Source organism: Rhipicephalus sanguineus, chromosome 5, assembly GCF_013339695.2.
Source record: "Rhipicephalus sanguineus isolate Rsan-2018 chromosome 5, BIME_Rsan_1.4, whole genome shotgun sequence".
Lineage (NCBI taxonomy): Eukaryota > Metazoa > Arthropoda > Arachnida > Ixodida > Ixodidae > Rhipicephalus > Rhipicephalus sanguineus.
This window is the reverse complement of record NC_051180.1, coordinates 80969839-80994765: the sequence shown is the minus strand read 5'-3', so window position 1 is coordinate 80994765 and position 24927 is coordinate 80969839. Positions and strand designations below refer to the sequence as shown.

The following is a 24927-nucleotide window of genomic DNA, read 5'->3' as shown; positions in this document are numbered from 1 at the left end:
AGTCGTCGCCCCACGCGTTGAGATGAGCGTGTGCCTCTATATATACAGGGCGTGGTCGCTTGTGCGCGCGCGCTTATCTGTGATGACGGTGGTTTGTACGTCTTGCGCTCTCGCAGCAAGTTTACGTTGAAGTTACAGAGAGCACGAAGGTCACTTCGCTCAATGCCGTGGCCGCTTTTGCGAAAGGAGCGCGCTTCTCACAAACAAATACGGTACAACTGTCACAGTTCGCGCTCATCCTGTGTATACTTGTGCGTTAGTTTCGTGCGTCCTCCTTTGTATTTGACCAGCGCGCTTTAAATATCGAGCTGTGACAGTTGTTAGTTCGCGCTCATCCTTCGTATGTTCGTTCCGTGCGTCCTTTCTGCTTGAGCAGCGCGTTGCATGTTTAGAGCTGCTTGCCGTTCTTCGCGTGACATTACAACTTGTTGCTATAGCATTCATTCCTTCGCCCTCGGGCCGAAACAATGCACAACAAACGCTCAACTACGTCTGTGAAGACGGGTTTTACTTTCGTGTTATACCGATTCCTATGACAGAGGGATCAGCCATGTTTTTTAATACCACAGACCTATTCACTGCATTGAAACACACATATACCGTGCCTCTGCGTTGTACTCAAACTCGAACTGAGCAACTATGACTCTAGCCGTCGACAACCGCGTCGCGCAAAAAGTGGCCGCGGCCGCAATCCAAACAGGACGAGACCTTTGAACTCTCTGCCTTCGCGACGGCATGAAAGAGGTCTGCACCCTCTCGACATCGGGCCCGGGTCTTCTTACTAGCTGGAACTGTTATGTTGAACGACGGCCAAGAGCGCGGCCGAGATGTCGGCTGAAGGGCAACGGGAGACACTCGAACACGACGTGAACGCTACTCGGTGAAGCGCGTACGCACGATACAGTTGCGTGCAGCTCGTAGCAACGACCTCTTGGCAGGCCTGCAGGATTGCAGAGTCATTGATCGCATGTATATAGTTTTGCAACCGCGTCGCCGGGCTGTCGGCCACGAGCGCATACGCCTCGTTTTGGCGAGCTTGTCGTTGAAACACACGTTTCAAGAGAGCGCGGTCTGACGTACGCAATCAACACCAAGAAGGGGAAAGAAGGACACTGGAGGAATTCGCATGGTCACTGAAACAAACAAACAAGCAAACGAACAAACAAACAAGCGAGCAAGCAAGCGAGCAAGCAAGAAACTAATTTACCACGGAGCCTGCCCTATTTCAAGCACAGCTCACCTTCTCACATGACACTGATATATTTCACGTGTTCCACGCGCTCGAAGCTTAATAAAATAAGAAAAAAAAAGGGGAGGGGGGGACTATCTTTTCCTTCGCGCGCATTGTTTAGTTTACTCATGAACAGCGCTGTTACAAGTATCAAACGTAAAGTAATAGATGCAGAAACAGCACGCTATAGTAGGAGAGAGGAGGATAGAGCGAACTTTAAAATTATATAAAACAGGAAGCAATTGTATCAGAAGAGGGAAGATTTTCATAGATAATCAACGATCAGTGTTCTGCTATACTCCAAGCTAGGTCATAATATCGCATAAAAATGTTGAGACGAAGATGATTCGTGAAGAGAGCTATAGGAAGTGACGCTGGAGAAGCCATTCAGCGTGTTCTGTTAGAAAGGAGAGTATACGTGCACACATGGTTAGCCTGCCGAGGCATGAAGTTTAAAACAGTACGGTAAGCATATCTAGCCCACAAATGGCGCACACTGTACTTGCAGACTATACTGGACAGTTGATGTAGTGCGACGAGCTGTTGGCAGTGCAACACACCGTGCAGCACTCTCTATTTTAGACAATATAGCCTAACGTGAAGAAAAGGGACATTTAAATGATTAGGATAGCATGGAAAGAGTTTGGTGGCATTCGCCACCACACCGTTTCGATACATCAATTTACGAACATCATGCACGTTATATATGGTTGCGCGAATGAATGTTGGCAACATTTGAGGCTTTGCCGAAGGTTCATCCAATGCAAGACGTCAGCCACACAACCCAATGAATATTTGAAGAAATATCTCGCGCCGATACGGGTGAAATAGTCAAGTTCTCTCCGAGAACACGAATATGATTGATTAATATCATATGAATTATATCACTTAATTATAATCATGTGAGTCGAAGTACAGAGGACACAAAGAAGCAAGGACTGAATTAGAGCACACTACCAATTTTGGCAGTTGATTGGTACTTTGAGCTGATCGCCGCATCCAAGAATATCGTAGGTGCAGCGCGACAACAGTAGGAAGGAACAACAAAGACAGGAAAGAGCGCTGACTCTCAAATAAATTTATTGATTGAAGGTACTTCGGCCGCTATTACACATGGTGCAAAGATCGGTGCGCATGGGCGAGAACACGTGTGTGATTAAACACAACGTTGTTAACTGAGAAATTAATACTCTCAGATAGTATTCATTTGATGTGGTAGCCACATGGCTGTGCATTGCAACGAATGCAAATGCCATCCTCTATTCTACGAGACAAGGTTATTGAAGAAAGCGAAAACGAAGAAAGAAAGACAGATTATAGAAGCGTTTCTTATCAGGAAGGCTGCGGATCGATGTATCAGCACACCTTCACTTCACCTATCTGATGGAGAGCATTCATTTCTTACTTGACAATGGTATGCTTTATCACACACGTGTTGGTGTGCACCGATCTTTGCACCTTGCATAGAAGCAGCCGAAGTACCTTCAATCAATAAATTCAGTTGAAAGTCAGCGCACTTTCCAGTCTCTGTTGTTCCTTCCTACTGTTGTCGCGCTGCACCTATGATATTCAGCATGAATCAACTCGCCCAAATCAAGCTCTTGTAGCCTCCAAGAGCACTATTAGTTTATTTGCGTGGTTATTCATATGATTTTGAAAGCGCATCGACTGGTACACTCATAAGTCAGCTCTGCTGCTTAGTACACGCAGAGAACAAAGGCGATATGGTACATTTTACTATAATCTAAGCACGATGGTATTAGTGGCGGATCCTGCAGCATCTCGCGCGCTGGGCTGTAGACGTAGCCTCTGATTACGGACATTTTCCTTTGGCAGCGAAGAAGCTGCCAGGTGCTGCTACGAAAAGGTAATATGTAAGTGCGAACGAGGCACGGTTTCGTTATGTTTAGTTACGCGGCTAACTTAGATGCTTGTTACAGCATCTTCTTCTCCGGGGAAGTTACCACAGTGGTACGAATATGCAATAAGGGCTTACACCCCCTTATCATATGTATATTTTTTTCTGTTTATTTTCATTAAAACCAAACCCTTCGCAGCGACCTTGCGATGTCACGGCGCGAACAAGGGTAATCAGCGAGGCTTCGAATGGCGCGCCCAAATTGCAGTTCTGACCACCCTGCTCAGTCGCAGTTGCGTCTCAAGCACTTGCGACGACGGCGAACGCGTACACACAGACACTTGGAAGTAATGGCTCCGAATAAGTGACATCGCTACGCTACGAAGCGACAGCAGGCAGTGTTAAGTGCTCGCAGCGACACGTTGCGGCGTTGACTTGGAACAAATGACGACGGAACCGTTATTTTCACATCTGTTCGTACGCTATGCTGTGTTAAACTTGAGCCATTAGAAATAACACGGCGAAAATCTCAGGATAAACATTGATTGATTACATATATGGCTTTTAAACGTCACAAAAAGACCTACAACGGGAACTCGCTTTTCCATTAGGCCTTAATCAGATTTCGGCACCGTCGGGAATCGAACCCTCCACGTAGCAGCACAACGCCGTAGCCAAAAAGCTGGCTCACAGTATACGTAGGCGATAGCTTCTCTTGGCTGAAGGAAGTTAAGAATAATGAGTGCGTTAACGGCACGCCTGTGGCAAAGTTCTCGCGCCATGAGGAGAGAATAGCACCACTCAACACCGAAATTACACGGCGGCGCTGCTCTCGCGCTGCTCCGAAATAACAGTAATACGACACCCTATACTAACCGCACATCAAGTTGCTCCTCTAATATCATCTGAGCGCCGCGTTATATTCAACTATAACCGCGTACGCCGATACGTTCATGTGCCGTTTATTGAGACCCTCTGCTCGAATACCGGGAAACATTACTTGAACGGTGTGCGATCTTTTTCTTTCGTTTTTTTTTATTGAGATAGCAATTATATGGACACTATCGGCTGATTTGTGCCGTAGCCGTCATACCCCGGATATATATATATATATATATATATATATATATATATATATATATATATATATATATATATGTAAAGGCACAAAGAAAAATAAAGCATAAGAAAAAAGTAAAGCGTGTCCTTACAGAAGTAACTGAATGTTTACTGTACATTGCTACAAGAGAGTTTCCACATGTATATTGATGTCTGGCAGCTATGGCACCGTTTAACGTGTATGCACCCACTTTCATTATTGGTGGTACATCTCCATCCCAACGACTAACGTCCATGTTAAATGATTAAACAAACCCTTGTGGCAGCTGTAGTAGTTAACGGTGAAAGCGTAATCAGGTGTGATAGCCAGAAGAGCGTCGCATGTTGGACGCAGAACTTGGTCGCTATCCGCGGCATGTTAAAATGTGATTGACCACCACGGCCGGACTAGAGGGAAACGCAAAGCGCGTCGTGCCGCCCCGGTAACGCAGCCGCGACTTTTCTCGGGGCGAGCGCGTGAGCGGGGAACGCGGTGTTACAGCCAGGTGAGGCAGGCGCGCGTCGCAGAGTTATTAAACGCGAAGCATTTCTTAGCGAACTTCTGCGACTTTGGGCGTATCTATCTATCTATCTATCTATCTATCTATCTATCTATCTATCTATCTATCTATCTATCTATCTATCTATCTATCTATCTATCTATCTATCTATCTATCTATCTATCTATCTATCTATCTATCTATCTGCCTGCTGCCTGCCTGCCTGCCTGCCTGCCTGCCTGCCTGCCTGCCCGCCCGTCCGTCCGTCCGTCTGTCTGTCTGTCTGTCTGTCTGTCTGTCTGTCTGTCTGTCTGTCTGTCTGTCTGTCTGTCTAGCCGCCTACGACTTTGTGCTCTCCTGGCCGTTTCGTTAATCGGATTCATACCAAAATTGGTATGGGAGAACATGACCGTATTACGAACATAAATGACAGGTCATAACATGAAAAGCATGACATGTCATGAACAGCATGACTTACATTCCACGGCCTTGGGGCTCTTGCGGTTGTTCCGTTAATTTCATATAAACCAAAATTGGTATGGTATGACAAGAGTTCATGACGAACATAATGACAGGTCCTAACGTGCAAATCATGACACACATGTCATGTGCAACATGATTTACATGACATGATCTCGGGCCGCTCGCGGCCGTTTAAATGAATGGATATATACGAAAACTGGTATGACGAGACATTTCTGTATGACGAACATAACTGCCACGTGGTAACATGAAAATTATGACATGCATGTCATGTACGAGATGATTTACACGCCACGCTCATGCCACACTCGCGGCCGTTTCGCTAGATTGATATACACGAAAAGTGGTATTGCGCGATGTGACTGTATGAAGAACATGAATAACAGGTTGTAACATGAAAACCATGACATGCATGTCATGTATGTCATGATTTAAATGCGCCGCTCATGGTGTGTTCGCAGCTGTTTTGCTTGCTTGCTATACACCAAATTGGTATTGCGCGACGCGACTGTATGACGAACGTCAGTGAGAGGTTGTAACATGAAAATCATGACATGCATGAACTGCTCATGGTGCGCTCGCGGCCGTTATTTCGCTAGATTGATATGACCAAACGTGGTATTGCGCGATGTTACTGTATGGAGAACATGAATAAAAGTTGGTAAAATGAAAACCATGACATGCATGTCGTGTATGTCACTATTTACATGCCACGCTCATGGTGCATTCGCGGCCGTTTCGCTAGCTTGATATACACCAGAATTGGTATTGCGTGACGCGAGTGCATGGCGAACGTAAACGAGAGGTGGTAACATGAAAATAATGACATACAAGTCATGTACGACATGATTTGCTCATGGTTCATTCGCGGCCGTTTCGTTATCTTGATATACACCAAAATTTGTATTGCGTGACGCGACTGTATGACAAACATATATGCCAGGCGGGATCTTGAGAATCATGGTATGCATATCATTTACGGCATGATTTACATGCCACACTCATTGTCCGATCGCGGCCGTTTCGCTAGATTGATATACACCCAAATTTGTATTGCGCGACGCGACTGTATGACGAATATAAGTGACAGGTGGTAATAAGAAAACTATGATATGCATGTCATGTATGGCATGATTTATATGCCATGCTCATGGTGCACTCGCAGCCATTTCGCTCGTTTGATACACACAAAAATTGGTATTGCTCGATGTGACTGTAAAACGAACATAAATGACAGGTCCTAACATGCGAATCATGTTATGTATGTCATGCATAGTATGATTTACATAACACTGTGATGGTGCGTTTCCTGCCGTTTTGTTAACTGGATATATACCAAAACTGGTATGGCATGACACGAGTGCATGATGAACATAAACGACAGGTCATGCATTGTCCATACCGGAATATACGTCTCATTAGCACGGCATATACCAGACTGCGAATGCATGGGAAACATGCGATATATGGTGAACTAGATGCCATGGCCTGAATGATTTCATTTAGCTCCAAGTCAAACAAGTCGATGTATGCAGCTCTTTGCTGGCTGCTTCCCATTACATCGATTCCCGCAGTGCGTGGAATCTGCCGGATTTTTTCTTTCTTTTGGTTTGGATTAGCGTGATGCTATGAGCGAGGCCGACGCTTTAAACGACGCTTGGGCTGAGGTCGCCACCTCGCTGTGTGTACAGGCATTCACAAAATTGAACTTCTATCGAAAATGCGCCGAATGGGACTGACGTGTAACGCGTTGCAGGTGCTAATCGTGGAGGCCACAGTAATGACGAATTACTTTACAACTCCCAGAGGGCAACACTACCCCTCCGACCGGGAGGGAGAGTGGTAGATATAAAAGGTGCGTTTGTAAAGCCTCTAGGGTCTATGACCGTGGCTCATTCGATATCGTTCCCGGCATCTGCCGTTGCGGACCGAGCGGTCATGGGTTCGATGCCCGTTGACGGTACTTTTTTTTGTCATCTGATCGTGTAAATCTTTTCGACGTCATTTCCGTGACGGAAATACGTCACTGAAGTATTGGTGGACCCCGGCATAAAACACTTTCGTGTTAAAATTATGAAGTACCCGACCGAGGATTCGAACCAGCAACCCCTCGGTCCCCAGCGTGCTACGTTAGACAACTCAACCACACGCCATGTATACGCCAGCGAAATAACGGCGAGCTATTTATATACACCATGTACTGCTGGTGGTAAGCAAATCTCGGAGGAGCGTAGGCGTGTTTTCTATCACGCAACGCTCCTAATTTTCTTTCAGTTTGAAAATTGCCCTTGAGACACGCATGACAAAGTGGTCATTTTCTGTACCCACTCGTGATGTGAAAGGAAAAAAACAACCAAAAACACCGGGCACACATTGCATCAGACGCCCCCGTGTGGCTGGAGAACCAGGGGGTCACTCCACGCGCTGCAGTTGAAAAGAAGAAATATCTAAGAGCGTCTGATTCTCCATCGTCGTTGCAATAAAGGTCCTGTATATGGAAGCTAGACTCCCCTCACTTGCTACCAGGTTTAAATCGTTAGCAGTACAGGCATTTCTAAAGCTGTATGAATCCCCCGTTAGACGTTCCGAAACAGTTTTTATTGCACGTCCTGACTTGTATTTTGGGTTATATTGGCCGCGATTTCATAAGCCCCAAATTTTAGTTATAGAAAGCCTTCTAGACAAAATAAACGTTCAAATTAATGATCTGTGTATAATCAGTAATAGTAACAACTCCATTAAAATACAGTTTGATGACATATTTCCAAAAAAATGCAAAACTAATGTCATAGCGATTATTAAACGATATATTAAGTGATTACCTGGACCATGTGCCAATTAAGACAGTGATAGCGACGGATGCTTCCCAAAATGAAGAAAAATGTGGAATTGGGATCTTCTCTCCTACTCTAGACTGGTCGTTTTCACTTCGTCTTCCAGATTTTGTGCCCATCTTTGTAGCATAATTTTTAGCCATCAGTTTAGCCTTACGTAAATTAGAAGCATCAATAAGCTCCGCTATAATTTTGACGGACTCACTATCAGTATGTTCCTCCCTCACTGCAAACGAGGACTCGTATGTTTTGGATGCGTTCAAATCATTAGTTCCACTGCCCATAAAGTTCATCAAAGTAGTGTGGTTTCCTGGGCATAAGGGCCTTTAAGAATGAAATGGCAGACGCGCTAGCCAGGTCATCATTGAATGGCCCGGTAATTCAGGTATTGCTCGCATCCAAATTCATTACAGGTGCTAGATTTAGGAGGGAAATGATGTTAGAGGAATTTTCCGCACCGTCATTAACGACCATATTAGAATTCCAGCATTTAAATCATCAGTGGAATAGTAAAGTATGTCAGTCACGAGCAATAGAAGTCGCAATCACAAGACTACGTTGTCAGACTCCCTATCTAAATTTCTATCTACACAGAGCTGGTCTGGCAGCATCGCCTAATTGTCCTTTTTGCGGAATACGTGAGACAACGAAGCACTTTCTCATTTCCTGCAAGAGGTACTCTACCTTGCGCAAAAATACCTTAGGTGTCGTTTTCCGTCTGCTTAGATTAGAATTAAATGAACAAAATGTACTGTCTTTCGGGGCTTTTTCTCTGGGCCACAGTGACGGGAAGATTGCTGATGCATTGCAGGAGTTTCTTAAAGGTTCAAAAAGATTTAGACTAAAATTTACCTTTCCAAAATATTATTTCTATTTTCCCCCAAATTATCGGTTTTATTGATTCAATTCTATTCTATATTACTATTAGTAGTATAATTTTAACTCTAATTCATTTATACTTCTTTCGTACAATTAAACAAAGTTTGAACTTCAATCTCAATTTTTCCTTTAAAAACTAACCGGTTCTTGGCCAATCCCCCAGTGTGGGTATGAGCCACAGCTTCCAGGGTCTACTCTACTCCACTCCATCGTCGACACTTGCAGCGCGTTGTAAGCACATAGACGTAACAACTGTGACAGTTGTTAGTTCACGCTTGCCCTGTGCATGCCTGTGCGTTCTTTTAGGGGGTCCTTCTTTATGGCTTCTGCGGCGCGCTGCAAGTATCGAGCTTCTTCTGGTTCTTCGTGTGACATTTCAATTTCTTGCTATCGAATTCATTGCTTCGCCCTTGCGGCGAAACTAACATTTTTAAGCGAAGCACTCGTAACTCCCCGATTTCGGCGGCGTCGTGCGCGAGAGACTCGGTGAGTGTACAGAAATGCGGCACCTCAAAGGTAGGCTATAGTGACATGCGTATTTGTACGCGCCGTTTTCCAATAACGGATACTCCCTCGATCGGGGGCTTGCCGGCGATCAGACGTTTCTGATATGGTAGTCTGATCTTTTATCGAGGTGACTAGTCATTTCACGTTGCCACATTTCATTGTTGCTGGATATGAACGCATGGTTGTCGTTTTCAAGTTACTCGTTGCAACTGAAGTGTTGCGCTGTTAAGCGCGTGGATAAAGGTCCAAATTCCGGCGTGGAGGAAGGAAACAGTCAGGAGGGAGTATTGCGCAATGTGAAAGAAAGAAAGAAAGAAAGAAAGAAAGAAAGAAAGAAAGAAAGAAAGAAAGAAAGAAAGAAAGAAAGAAAGAAAGAAAGAAAGAAAGAAAGAAAGAAAGAAAGAAAGAAAGAAAGAAAGAAAGAAAGAAAGAAAAGTAGTACGTCAGTAAAGCAGACGCAAAGCTTCGCTTGTCTCTGTTTTCCAGATAGCACAAGGGCTCCTGCTTTTTCTTTTTAACATGGGAGCTGCTCCAGGGCTGGGCCTGACGACAGATGAGTGTCCGTGTCGCATGTCACGCTCCGGTTCTATAGGCTACACCCATAGATGACGTAACTGCCTCGGTCGCGGACGAAGCGGTAGCCGCACAGTGAAACGGGCAAGAGCGGCTCGACCGTGAACAGGGCCTAAAGTTACTGTAGCATTAGCTGGTGCCGCAGGGGCTGCCGCACGTCCTTTCCCGTGCATCTCTACTCTACAAGTAACGTAACCACCGACACCCACACAATATCACAAGGGAAACACAGGAGAAGCGCAGCACCGCTGTTTCTGCAGATTTCGCACTGGTGGAAGTGGGGCCTCAGGAATCACAGGTCTTGCAGCCGCGCAGAATTATAGAGTGAGACGTCTCGCGTTCAAGCAGGTCGAGAATGTTTCCCAAGAAGATGCAACACAGTGGAACGCGCCTTGCGCGCAAGCGACCCCTTCTTCGAGGCCGCGATGCGTCCAGCAAACAGCCGCAGGGCACGCGCGTCCTTGTTCCTTCGACGCAAAAACGACGACATCGCAACGGAGCTCGACGTCAAGAGTGTTCTTCTGTCGAGCGCCACGCAAAAGAGGGACGACCTCTCTTTCTGCGAAAACAATCCGCGCAAGCTTCGTACGCTGAAGGCTCGGCGCCGTGTTTGCTTCCATACGAGCACGCGTCCCCTTGACGCGCGAACCTTCGTCGACGCTCAGGGCTGCTCTTCGGAATGACACGAGTGTTTTCTCTCGGCGGGCGTTTAATGGCGAATGTTGCATGCAACGCCAACAAAGAAATCATGCTATATGGCTCTTGCAATCGAACGCTTTGAGTGTACAGCGTTTTTCGCCGTGTACGTATCTCTCACCATTATGAAACAGCTTAACGGCAACTGTATGTACGACAAGAAATGATTGGAGCACATTTGACCAACGTCCCTTCAAACAAAAAACAAAAAAATCACAGCATATCCACGGAGTGAATGATGATGAGTGGGCGAAGCTGCGGAGGTTCATCGGTAAACCGTGAATCTTCCGTGAATTCTGCCCAGTACATCATCACCGACGTGAGATCGGGCGCGTTTATACTAAAGGTTCGATGAGTTATGACGACTTGCAGCTCACTTTAATTTTACATGTACGCTGTGAATTCTCATTGTTTAGAAAACCATTGCTTTAGAAAAATCTGGCGTCTTTCGTTAAGCAGCTGGCGTCTTTTCGTTTTGCTTTAGAAACATCTGGCGTTCTTTCGTTTTGCTTTTACAAAACATCTGGCGTCTTTCGTTGGTTTATTTCATCAATCAACGGCGTTTTGAACAAAATTTTTTATTGTTTAATCACGCACAGGAGAAATCTCACCAGGCACTACCTTGGAGGTAAACAATGGCTGCTAATGGGAATGAGAGACAGAAGAAGTCGGCTTTTAGCTAACACTTACACTTCTACTAACGTTTCCTACTGGAACATGCCAATGGCTGCTAATGGGGAACGAGAGACAGAAGAATTCGGCTTTTAGTTAACGCGCACGCTGCGAATTTTTTATTGTTCAACAACGCACAGGAAAAATCTCCAACCGGCACCACCTTGGAGGTCAAAGCGTAAGACTTGTTACGGACTACGACTACTACTACTACGAGGGACGAACGGGTGCCGCCTTAAGGAGCTTCGCCCCTAAAAAAAAACTTACGGGGTCTCACACGCATTCGCCTAAGACGACTAGAAGGCGATAGCCATCCGGTGTGGTTATTTCAATGTGCACTTTATATGAGCGAACGCCGCTTCTTACATTTTTTTTTTTTAGTCACGCGAACGCCGCAATGACGAAATCAACGCGCAGCTAGCGCGCCTCGATTCACGAGGCTCTCGCATGGTCATCTGACTTTTTGTACGATACGTCGCGCTTACGTCGACTTTTCACTCAACGTCACATGCGCGTGAGACATATAAGGCTTTCGCCTGAATACAGACGCGCGCGAAGGACGCTGCGTCTGCGCAGTTCGTGCGCAGGGGTGACGACCGCTGTAGGAGACAATATCTCGGCTTTTCGCGAGCTGAGCTCCATACTATGATACCATCCATTTTTCCTTCCCTGTTGCTTTCTGAGCTGTGTATACAGAGACGCTCGGGCGTTCAACCTTTCACTTCGTTTGAGACCGTACGCATCGTTGCGCTTGAGATGAAAACCGGGAAAGAATATACGAGCGTGCGATCAACTTTGCCTACTTGCGAGCCTTTCAAGTGCCACGCGCTGCTTGCGGAACGTTAGCGTGCACCAGCAACAGCGGCAACACTTCGCGATGGTTCGTTCTCCCATACGAGCGCGTGGCGTTAAAGTGTCGCTCGGCGAAAGCAAACAATACGCATGGAGACGCCCCGCTATACGGTTCGCGTGCACCAAACGAAACCGCCTGCGCCTGAGAAGGAAAGGAGCTGGGATGTGAGTAAAATGGCTGTGACGTCAACGCGCATATGCTTCTCGCCGACAGTGGAGTTAAGTCAATGTCTCTTTTTTTCTTTAACTGCACAGCAACAAAATGTATCGCTACATAAAGAAACAGGGAAAAATCACACGTTCCCTTATCCATTTGCCCAAGATGACTCGAAGGCGAAAGCCATCTTCTTCTTCATTTTCTTCTCCGTCGATTGTATGTATTTAACGGCGGTTCCTTTGCACGCTTCTTGCACAGCTATACGTACCGTCTGGTCATTGCGCAATATTTCTCGGCGGTCAGGGGTAATATGTGTGGAAACCTTCTGCCTCAGCGACGCACAAACTATGTCGTCCAGCGCTACGTGACTTCTCTCCCATTTGCATATATATATGATATCTGTTGCATTTTCGCCATGAACAATTCAACACATACTAAAAAATATATGCGAGCTATCTGCTGGCTCAGCGATACTAACTGCGTGCGACTACAATATGTAAATGATAAAGCCTCCTGGTTTCGTAATCGGCAATGTCAAATCGCCCCCTTCCTTTCATCCCCTTTATGCCTCTCCACGCGAAAAACGCGTCTGCTACGGACCGTGTCGAAGCACCGAGAAAAGAACAAAGCTTGTCGGCAGTGTGCTAGGTAAAAGAAACAAGGAGCTGGCAAGAGGACGCAAAGAGGACGACAATACTGTGCGCCTCAAAGCAGTGAACTGGTTAGTTATGCTTGTTGGACCCACACACACACAAATAATAACAATAGAACATTGTGCACGCAAAGCGCGGAAACAAAGGACCAGTGCGGCGAAAGCCAAGCGAAGCGCGACTATCAGATTCTTACTTAGACGCACTGAAATTCACCTGCCCGTAACAATGCATAACGCAGCCATATCGCTAAAAGCGCTGCGCTCGCTTTGATAAAGACCATGCCCGAATGAGGTTAACGTCTCTTCCCCGAAGCGAGATCTTAGTTTAAACGTAACAGCTAAGGCGAGTGTGAATAGAGAGCTCGACTCTCCGGCTACGGTCAATTTCCTTGAACCCGTGCGTCCTTCAAATACATGAGCGCTTTTCACTTGCATTTACCGCAGTTCGACTGGCCCCTCAAGTTGCATGTTCACTATACACCGGATTCGAGCGGTTTTCTTCGCATAGACACATAACATTAAGTAGGACACGTTTTGGCACTGGTCACTGCTCGGTTGCCATTCACTTGCCATAGCTGTACTGGTATGGCAGACAAGTTGGTGGACATGGTGACATCCTGCTGACCTCTGTGATTATGTAGCCGATCATGTAGCTGACACCTCGATGCCACAAATTACAGCGACAAGTCTAGTATGTCTACGCGTGCGTCAGTATGTGTACGCGCGCTCGACCAGTCGTTACGGTATGAAAACAGACACCATATGCATGGAGAACACTTCGGGCGCATATTTTCAGCACGGCGGCACCCTATATAGGCGCCTTCACTTGACGCTGCATCAGCCGAAATGCGAACCACTCGATTATGAATTAATGCGTACAGCTTGTCGTAAGTGTTTAGTATATGTACTTTGGAAGTACATATACTTCCCTCCTCCCGAAAGAGCAGGCAGGCGTTGTGCCCCTTCTGGTGGCAGTTGCCAGCTTGCTCTCTCCCTCTTTTCTCTTTGTCCTTGTGCTTGTATGTATACAAATCAAATAATCGTAAGTGTTTCCTGCATGATAACAGTGCGGCTAACGCGCCTTTCCGGTGCCCGTGCAGGGCGCCGCCAAGCAGGAAATGCGCTGCAGGTTAGAAAGATTCAATTTCGAGATTTTACGCGCGGAAACATAGGTCTGATTATGAACCATGTCGTAGTGTGAGACTCCGCATTAATTTTGACTACCTAGAGCTTTTAACATGAACCTAAATCGAACTACAAGCATAGGCGTGCGCAGAGGAGGGGCGGGGGAGAGGCATGGAGGCGGCAGCCCTCATGCCTCCCCCCCCCCTCTGCGCACGCCTATGCTTGTAGTTCGATTTAGTCTGCCCCGCACATTGTCTTAATGGGGAGGGGGGCACCGCGATGGACCTTCGCCTCCCCCCCCCCCCCTGAAGGGGAATCCTGCGCACGCCGATGACTACAAGGCTGCTTTCGCATTTCGCCCCCATTGAGACGCCGCTAGAATCGAACCCACGTCCACGAGCTTAGCAACACAACAACATAGCCGTTCAACTTGACCACGGAGGCTCGCGCCGGAAGTACCTTCCATCATCTATGCGGTTGCTCCACGACGACTCCTCGTAGCACACGCATCACAAACGTGACGTGCAAACATCCGCTTGTTTTACGCAATACAAAGTGACTACATTGTCGGGGGGCTCATAATGCCGCTATTTAGCGCACTCTTAGTCCGTTCGGCAAGCATTCTCTTCCTTCTCAAGGACCAATCGAAAAACAAGCGCGCTCCGCAGTCACCTTTGAGCCAGGGCAAAAGACGCGCACTCGTCTGAGACAAAGTGCATCCTCAAACGAAAGCCACGCAAAGGCCGCATCGATGCTGGAGTGTTTGCATGGTACGAAAGGTGGACAGCGCCTTTGTAGGGCTTGCTTTCAGGACGTCTAGGTCAATTGCAGTGGCGAGGTCCTTCTTTCAAGCCGGCTCATCGAAGGCCCGTCGATCTCGCCGTCTTCCCGCGCTATCGACCTTGGCTCTCTGCGCGGCGACCCTGGCTCCATTGCAAAACACAACGAGGGTTTTCTAACTACCATCCTGATAACAAATTATCCTAGCTGCTAGCTACAGCCAGGAGATGAGATGCCATAGCTTGATCAGTATACCTCGTTGATAATAAAGTAATATGCTCTCTCATGCATTTGCCTACGATGACGGAAAGCGGAAGCCATCTTCTTTTCTCCTCAGTCGATTGTGTTGTCCACCCCCCCCCCCTACCTTCTCCTGAAGGCTCTGCGCACACAACGTGGTTTTGTAATGCCTCCGGGATTGGAAAATTTTCTGCACTTCACGTGGTTTTTCAGTGCATCCAGCATCGACCCACCTTTCACCAAGAGTTCATATGATGACGTCATCGCGTGACGTCACGTGATATCACGTCGTAGCGATGCTGCAAGTTTTGGCGACTTGTGACCTCATGATGACGTCATAGGACGACGTCATTACATGACTTCTTGCATCCCTCGTGTTGACGCCGACGGTAACTTCTCGCGTTTGATGAAACATTTAAGGCTTTATCCTTAAAATGCAACAGACGACGGGTTTTGTGCCAGCAATATACGAACAGAATCCATGGGCAATGTCAAGAGATGTCCGTTGTACTCTATAAGCGATGTAGGAAAGGAGAGGCTTAAACGACGAGTAAGACAGGTCGCTGGGTGACAACTTTCTGCGTGCCTGGCTGAATTTTCTCACGTGTAAGTTGCGTAAGTGAACGTTATAAGCTTTACTTTCAGCGTCCCATGCCTGCATTCTTTTTCCATCAGTTCCGTCTAAATTCATTCTTTGCTTTTTGGTTTAGTGCAAGCTTCGACGAAACAATTCACGCTACATTATTTGTTCTAGCTAACTAACATTTAGATTTCATTCAATGTGATAGTTGTACCTTTAATTTCAATATCCTGCATCCGTGGATGTGCTGCTTCTTCTCTCCTGTTTTTGAGGGTTTCCCGTTATTCCTTTTGTGCCAAGAAATAAATCCGAACATCAATATTTCACAAAGAGAGACGCAGAGAAAGAGAGAGAGTAGAAACGAGTCAGCAAGGTCAACGGCAGTTCAGTTGTTTTTTTGTTTTTTGGTCGGGGAGGGGGGGGGGGGGGGCGCTCAACCGCATTTCGTGTATGTTCGTGCGCGTGATGTACATATATACACATACAAAATTGAAAATTTTCGCTGGGGAGGAAGTCGGACCACCCCCCCCCCCCCCTCGGCAACGCCAATGGTCCAAGATAGCCGCACACTCACGGGGTCGGTTTCAGAGCCCTTCCAACTTTTATACTGTTCTTTTAAACTTTGTAGTTTACATTTTTCCTTCCTACGACGATTTTTAATAGTTACAAGCCCCATCCGCTGACAATATCGTCGACATAATGTTTAAGAGCACATAGAACGAGAAACAAAGCCAGTTGCGACATGCTATGATTTCTATTACGCGCTACATATAGACAGTGATACAATAGCTCAATGCTATTGCATTTCATCAGAACTTCTACCTGCATAAAAAAAAGAAAAGAAAAAACAAGTTTGTGACGATCCATACCGTCCTCGTCTCCGTAGGTTCCTTCTTCGGACGAGGAGCCCAAGTGTGAGTTCGACTTGAAATCCGAGTTGAGAAAATCACTTGAGAAAAGGCAGCCGGCACTGATGTGCTTCACTGGGTCGTAAAAATCAACAAAAACGTAAGGCTCTTGAAAGGTTGTTCACACATGAAGTGAAAGACTAAAATAGATAAGTTGGCCATGCAGGGAATGTTCTAACGCTCACGGAACAACTACTACAACCGTTACCGCTACCACCACTCTTACTACTGACACTACTACTACTACTACTACTACTACTACTACTACTACTACTACTACTACTACTACTACTGCTGCTGCTGCTGCTGCTACTACTACTACTACTACTACTACTACTACTACTACTACTACTACTACTACTACTACTACTACTACTTAAAGGGGCCCTGCAACACCTTTCTTTGTTATATTGCAATAGTCCCATTATTGACGTATGACTCTTCACGAGCCATATGCCGCAAAAATTTTTTGAATCCGTCAAGTCTAAGTGGTGTTACCAAATTAGAGAGATCACGTTCCGCAGCTTTCTCTCTCAACTCAACGCAGCGAGCGCGCGGAAAGCTGCGCGCGGCGTGAGGGGAGGGAGGGAGGGCGGAGGTGCGAGGAGGCGACGTCAGCGCCGGCGGCATTTTTTTCATTTTTTTCTCTCTGGCTATACTCTGGCCTCTCGGCGCAACCACGTGGTCTGTGCCGCCACTTCCGGTCGGCTTGCGTCGTTCTCGTCGAGCGGAGTCGATCGCGCTGTGTATCGCGCGTGCTTGAAAACTGCGCGTCGGTTTGGTAATGTTGGGTGTGCACCTCGAACGCCGTAGTGTTTTCATCGCTCTGCCAACCATGGAAGCAAACGTGCGCGCTCGTTTGGAACGAATGACAGCTGAGATCGGTTTCGGCCCATACTCCGATACACCGCCTCGTAAGACGGCACTGGCAGACGACTCCGAAGCGCCGCCATTACCGGACGCCAGCATTGTTATCGGAGACAGGCTGCGCCCGTGCCTCGGTCGGTCGTGAGAACGTGCCGACGATGCAGTTCTCAGCTGACGAGGCAACACTCGAACGGCTGCCACTCTCAACGGCAACCGGCGATGGTCAAAAGCACAGAAATATTCACGTTTTCGACACTGCGCATGGCGAAGAAAACGGAACCACGCAACTACGAGCAGACGAGCTGTCGGTGAGACCGGAAGTGCTAATATTAATGTTTGTTCGGTGTTTTTAACGCGATAACATAATATAAACGTACATATTATCTACTTATTGAACTCAAAATTAACAACGAAAGTAATAATGAGGGTGTTATCGTGATTATAACATCAGCCAATGGTGGAACTGCCGACAATCGCGTCATATTTTGCGGACTAATACATCATTTGTCGAGAGAAGAGGGAGCGATTTTCAGCTGACTTTGAGAATTTATTGTAAATTCCAGGCCGTGCGCATCGCTATAATATTTGGCTGGCGGGTTCTCGGGAGCCTCGACTACCGATCGGCAGCGCTTTTTGAGCATGCTCGAAAAGTGTTGCAGGGCCCCTTTAAGCGAACCGCGAGAGAATCGTATTAATGAAGTGTTTTGTTTTATTATTTTCGAAAGTATGCCCTTCAAATGAGCGAATGCATTTAAAGATGCTCAGCGCGTTGCTAACGAATAAAGACGGAACGCGTTATTAAACTGATGCTAAACGACTCTTCACACATTTGTGCACACGCGGTTTATATAACGACTCTTCTTGATTAATGTAATTGCTATTAATTCAGAGTTATTGCAGAGCTTTGGCCAGTGACGAACCTAGTTGCGGTTTTGTTAATTATACGCGATGATGATGCTGGAGAACGCAAACGCGCAACATGCTTGTTACATGTACATAGGTCAACACACTTGTCTAGAACGCTGGAACGCTGGACGCTCCGGTACGTTCCAGCACGCTCCGGCGCCGTGTATACCGATAACAAGTAGTTTGAGGCAGCCCACACTTCAGCATTCATCCTTAGCGGCCATGCACGCTATAATTTGGGCTCTCCCAAACCAGGTGTAATGGCAAACGTCGTCAATGTAGTCCGGAGCACGCCGTTCCTGTGTTCTAGACAGGTATTTTGACTTCTGCATACGTAGGTGTATATTAGGACTTCTAAGACATGAACGGAATGCATTGTAACAGGGATATTTGATGGATGTCACAGCTGAGGTGCCAATTGTTTGAGCACGAAAGGCAAAAGCATACACAACACTGAGCGCATACTTCTTTAAAGCGAACATTTATTATCGATTAACACTTACCTGAGCAGAACAGGACAACCACGAAGCAACAAAGTCCCGCCGCTGAAGTCATTGCCTGTCCACAAACTGCTGTCTTTTGACTCGAAGCAACGATGTGAGCTGCAAAGTGGGTCAACGGTGTCTTCAGAGTATATTACTCGGCGAACTGTAGGCGATTCGCGCACGGCGCACATGATATATGAAAACATTGCTTATCTCTGATTCAAGCAATCGTATCCTTTGTTTCGTGCTAGTGGCAATCAAAAGGCGTTTTCACCTGTATGCAGGACTGGTCTTTTCCAGGCGCACTTTAGAAATTGGCGTTTGCTCGATACTACAATAAAAAATACCATCACCTATAATACGTAAAGCCACACTTCGGGGATGGACCTTTAATCTGAAAACAAGGCTTTTTTCCTCTTATATACACGTTCGAAAAAAAAAAGCAGTGAAACGACAGCTGTGCAGAAACTAAAAGCGCGCTAATACCTGAAGCACACAATTCCATATTTGTTTTGTATGTTGATCATAAGCGTTTAGAAACGAAACAGGCCTGCCACAGACATAACAGCGGTTATATAGGAAAAGCATGGGCGCGCAGCACGAGGAAATTACATCGCGCTGCCACAAAATTTCCTTAAACCGGATCCACGTATAATGTTGACATGTCGTAACATATATTGCACATGTGCACATTCACTTTGACATGTTGTGTAGTGTCTCTACATAAATACTGCTCCGTTTTCATCCACTTCGGCGAGGAAAACGGCACTATCTCTCAGACATTTCCTTTTTTCATGTTGACACAACGCAAATATATACACTATACCGTAGATATACGGAATGAACCATACCTCACAGAGGGGCCGGATACAGATCTGCAAGCACACGGAGAATTACACGCCATTAGAATGTATACTTATACAGCTGCCAATGCATGCGAATATCAGATCGCGGCTGACTTCACGCCACAAATACCATGAACGCGTAACGCAAGCGCCACGGTATAACGACGATTCCTATCTGACCTTGAAAAAAAAAACGCAACAAAGCTCGAGGCGTAAGCGCATCCATCTCACGAAGAAAAAAGAAAAGGTGAAAAGAAAGGGCGATACAAACAGCCGAGCCGCATCCTTCCTTGATCGCGAGCAAACAGGTCCAGGAGGTGGGAATTATACATCCTCGCTGTCAGCGGCGACGAAAGCTGTACGTGAGCGTTAAGGGAGGGACACGTCGCAGACGCTACACAGACTCCAGCAGAGACCACTTATATGGCAGACTGAGATAAGAGATACCAAAAGATCACGTGTACAATCCGCATACTTACGTTTTGTGAACAAGAGTTCCTCTTTCCGCGATGGACGACAGTGCCGCGGGGACAAGCGCACAAGGGAGAAAGAAACAGGCGAAAGGGCGCCGCCAAAAATCGGTAGGCAATCTGCGCGATATGGGACCGGCGCCTGCGTAGTCCTGAGGACGAACTGCTAGCTGTTGTACGCCCGTGTCTGCCGCGGAGTGAACAGTCTTCGGCAAGTAAGGAAACAGGCACGGCGTCCCGATTCGTTCTTTCTCCCAGCACCGTTTTCTTCTTTCGTTTTCCTTTTCGTTTGGCTTCGCCCGGCGTGGCGGCGTTAGCGGCGCGCGCCGAACTCGTTGCCGCCTTTTGCATTTCGCGCGTGTCGGTCGGTAGGGCGCTGAACCAGACGGCGACCCCAGTGCGTTGCCAAGACGAGCTGGCGCTGGAGAAGCGGCCGGGAGGACCAGAAACCGGATTAAGGCTATGCGCGAGAAAGAAGAAGCGAACCATCGAAAATGGGACGCCTCCCAAGCCATGCCGATCTCTTCTCCCTTTCCGCGCTGAAGGATCGGAGAGCCATGCAACGGTTCGTCGTTCTACTTGCGAGCTTTATGCGCACCGTATACGCTCACCCACCTCCTCTTCCCTCCACTACCATTAGAACACACACACACACACACACACACACACACACACACACACACACACACACACACACACACACACACACACACACACACACACACACACACACACACACGCACGCACGCACGCACGCACGCACACACACACACACACACACTCTCTCTCTCTCTCACTCTCTCTCTTCGCCATTATGTTTGACTCGGCAATGCAATAGCTGTAACGCAGACTACACAGAAGGTTGCAACCGTGCAATCGTACTGTGTTCGGTCGACTCTTTCGCATATTTTTTTACAAACAGCTTCTTCGCTGTGGGACCAGATACGGAGCTGTCCGAACCGTTTTCTTGCCGTTAGCCCCAATGCCCCCGAAAGCGGCTCTCCTCGCCACAGCAGCGAGGACAATGGGTCACTCTGACTCACACCAGTCGCGACGGCGCGAAAATAGAAGCCCCGTGACGAGGCAACTCTCGGTGTTTGCATGTCCGTGAACCCGAGCGATGGACAGGCCGATGGCCCCAGCTGTTCAATAGGTCGGATTGCTTTTCTCGTCGTAAATGGTATGCAACGTCTCGAAGATTTCTTATAGTGTATGTTTTTACTTTCACTCATGTTCAGTGCGAGGCACATTTAGTACTACTACTAACCTCCATTTGATAAACCTTATGCATTGTTTTTCTTTACATATTTGTGCTATTTTTGTGTTAATTAGAAATATGCAGGGCGCCCTCCATTGAAAATTAAAGCTGATCTTTCTCTCACTATCTTTAATGCATCATCTCGTGTTCTGCTGACCGAATTTCACTAACTGGTCTCGCGCATCCCTTGTACCGCGTTATCAACCCGTTCCCGTGACCTGTGAACCTGCACAGATTGCTCGTAGGCACAAAGACCGTGAATATATCTCTGACGCCAAACGAATTATTTAGTCTAGAAAATGACCGAACAGAAAGTTAATGAAGCTGGTTGATGATTAGGAGTTACATTCAAAGGCCTTAAACGGTGCGATTCGCAGACATTATTTTTTTATATCTATAAGGAATGTTCCCGGGATATTCCTGTGGTATTCATCATCCACAGAGAACGACATGTGGCGGGTTCGACTGCAGTCCCTATTTTGAACGCGAGGGAATTCAAGACAGCAAGTGAGAGATCTCGGCAGCGGCGGTGAAGTGAGCGCACGTCGCCATCTTTATCATCGTCATTATTATTATTTCTTTACCGGGTTCTGTTGCAGTGAGGTCCTAAGCTTCTTGCCAGACCGTCCACTTACTCAAGTTGTGCATACAACCTATACTTGGCTCCGCATTACTCTCTTCCAGTGCAGAGCAGCAGAGCGCACTAATTCTGACTGACTTCCCTGTCATTCTAGTATGATATCATTTGTATCTCTCAATCGATGTGACCGCTCAGCCGCGAATTTCCTGGCCTCACATTCCACCTAGTCTTCCGTCGATGTCGACTGCACCACTCCATCCACTTTGCTACCACCTACCACGTTTCCGCTTTCTCGGAGCCAATTTTGTTACTATAATTGACGACTAGTTATCTGTTCTCGCATTACACGGAGTGGTCGCATTCCTCTCCTTCTCCTACTCTAAACCACAATACCAAATATTGGCATTGGATCCGTAATCCTGACCCCTCTCTATTGATCTATTAAAGCTCCGTCTATTACTATACTCATACCGTCGATCTTTGAGCGATGCTCGGCTACCTATCAAGTTTCTTCTTTGTTATCTTGCGATCTCACAGACCAGTTCTGGCATTCGGACTCAAACCCCATCAATTACTGTTATTAGTTATCACCCCGTTAGCTGTTATCGCGGCACGGAAACGAACTGTTCTTGTTTCGACTGCTAACAATTTTGAGTCGCTGCTGCGATGCTGGCGTAAGGTAAAGTATGGTTGAAGAGAGAAATGACCGGACCAGGAGGTCGGCAGCCTCTCGGTCAAACTCGGGCAGGGAAAAACGAAGCATATAATATAATATAATAACGAAGTATATAATACAACGGCTACGCCTCTTGTCTTCGAGAGAACGCGAGCTTCTTCGCCGTGCGGGGCCAGGCGCCTGCGGGAAACGCTGCGCACTCAATCTTACCTGACATTAATACGTTCCTGATGAGGCATCGGCTGTAACGAGCGCCGCGTGCTTCGGCCAGGTTTGAAAAGAAAAGTGATAGCACGCGCGGATTACCAGAGCGTATATCTATAGCCTTCTTTTTCTCTTACGTGTTTGATTCGCGCGGGCAAAAACTGCTGAGCTCATCCCGTATATATAAGATTTTCAACAGCCCGAATCCCCTTGGCCCGGCTGTCCCGAATACTTCTTCTTCCTCCCAGTCGTGACCAATCAACACGACGTGTGTGTACCGGTTGTTACAGCGTGAGACTAGGACGCTGTAATTAGTAAGGTACCCGCTGAACGGCCGCTGTGCGCCATTTACGCCACCGCATAGCCTTCACATGGAAAGAGTATACGGAGGCGCGGTCGGTCGTCTGCGACTAGTTCTGTAACATCCCTGGGCTGTAATCAATAAGCGCGAAGGTAGCTATATAGACTGCCGACTGCCGTCTATACCTGAGACGCTCTTGCCTCTAATCCTTCCTGCAGCGCTTACATTCCAGACCGAAAAACGCTGCTTTTCTGGCCGGATACTTTACACAGCTGCCTGCTTATGTGTCAGGTTGTTCATATGCTCTAATTGCAATGACCCTAACGATCGCAAACCAAGAGGTACTTCGAACCTCTCTCTGTGCTAGGATGCCACGATGAAGATGCGTGGTTTTCACGCGTGAGATCGCTTTACTGTATGTACAACTCATGATCATGCAGGGGAATCCAGTGGGAAGTACTGTTCACAACAACCTTAAAACAATAATAAGGTACGGTGTTTTACGAGTCAAAACCACGATCCGATTTTGAGGCACGTCGTATAGTGGGGGAGTCTGGATTAATTTTGACCACCTGGGGTTCTTTCATTTGTGCGTAAACGAAAGTACACTGGTGTTCTTGCATTTCCTTCTCTCCAAAATCTTCACCTACGGAATCTGATGTTCCGCGGCAAAAGGCAATGCACACATCCACATAATGCGCATACACATAACGTTAGGCGAGAGGACATATGCACAAATCAGCGCAAAAACAGGGACAGACTATAACAGACTAACAGGTTGTTCGTTTCTTCCTCTGTCCATGTTTTTGCACTGGTTGGCATTCCACCGTGAACCAAATCCAACTAGCCCAATTTGCAGTCACACTAAAGTGAAACAGTGAATCGGTTTAGATTGGTAAATTGTACTCCGACAACTCTATTGTCGTTAATTTCCCAACATCAATGTATTATTAGAGGAGAATATCAAGGTATAAGTTTCGTTTTAAAGTTTCACGCCGAGATCTCCGCGCGTGACGTCACCGATTTCAAACTGCTTTTTGGCGACATTGGCTCAACAAAATTTCCTGAAACTTGGTACCTTAAGTCTATGGTCCCTCTTCAGAGGACAATGTACTTCATTTTTACCGGTTAGGAAGTTCGTACGACCTAGTGGACGCCGCTAGAACCTATGACGTCACGGCGTTTGGAGAGGGAACATCAAGGTGGCGTCACCACTCGCATTTTCTTCTTGCGCGTCCAAGCGTCTTCTCGGGGCAAGCTCGGTGATTTTGGGATTGCGAGAGCAATTCATTAAATTCTCACTGTAAAGTCAGGTTAGGTTTACTAAAGAGGGAGGGTCAGTATTGGCCGAGCTGTGCTTTGCCTTTCAAAGCTCTGTCGTACACGTGTCTCCTTGCAAGAGAGAGAGAGAAAATGAAGGAAAGGCAGGGAGGATAACTAGAAATTGTCCAGTTTGCTACCCTACACATGGAGAGCGGAATGAGTGCGTAAAAGAGAGGGAGGGAGAACATATAAGTGCATATGACCCACAATTCACATGCGTGAGGTTACCCGAAGGTCGCGGGAGCGAATCCCAGTCGCGGCGACTGTATTTCAATGGAGGCGAAATGCCAGAGGCCCGTGTACTTCGATTTAGGTGCACGTTAAACAACCCCATGTAGTCGAAATTTCCGGAGCTCTCCACTACGGCGTCCCTCATAATCATATGCT

The 24927-nt window shown here is 46.9% G+C and overlaps 1 protein-coding gene across 1 annotated transcript in view; it reads right to left on the bottom strand.

Moving 5' to 3' along the window:
• The window catches only part of LOC119393843 (uncharacterized), a 20997-nt gene extending 1997 nt beyond the window's left edge, over positions 1–19000 (bottom strand). The window contains exons 1-2 of the mRNA XM_037661021.2: positions 18902–19000; positions 16587–16700 (exon numbers count right to left, since the gene is read on the bottom strand). Coding sequence (XP_037516949.1) covers positions 16587–16700; positions 18902–18953 — 166 coding nt within the window. The 5' untranslated portion in view covers positions 18954–19000. The remainder of the gene's footprint in view (positions 1–16586; positions 16701–18901) is intronic.
• Between the last annotated feature and the right edge of the window lie 5927 nt (positions 19001–24927).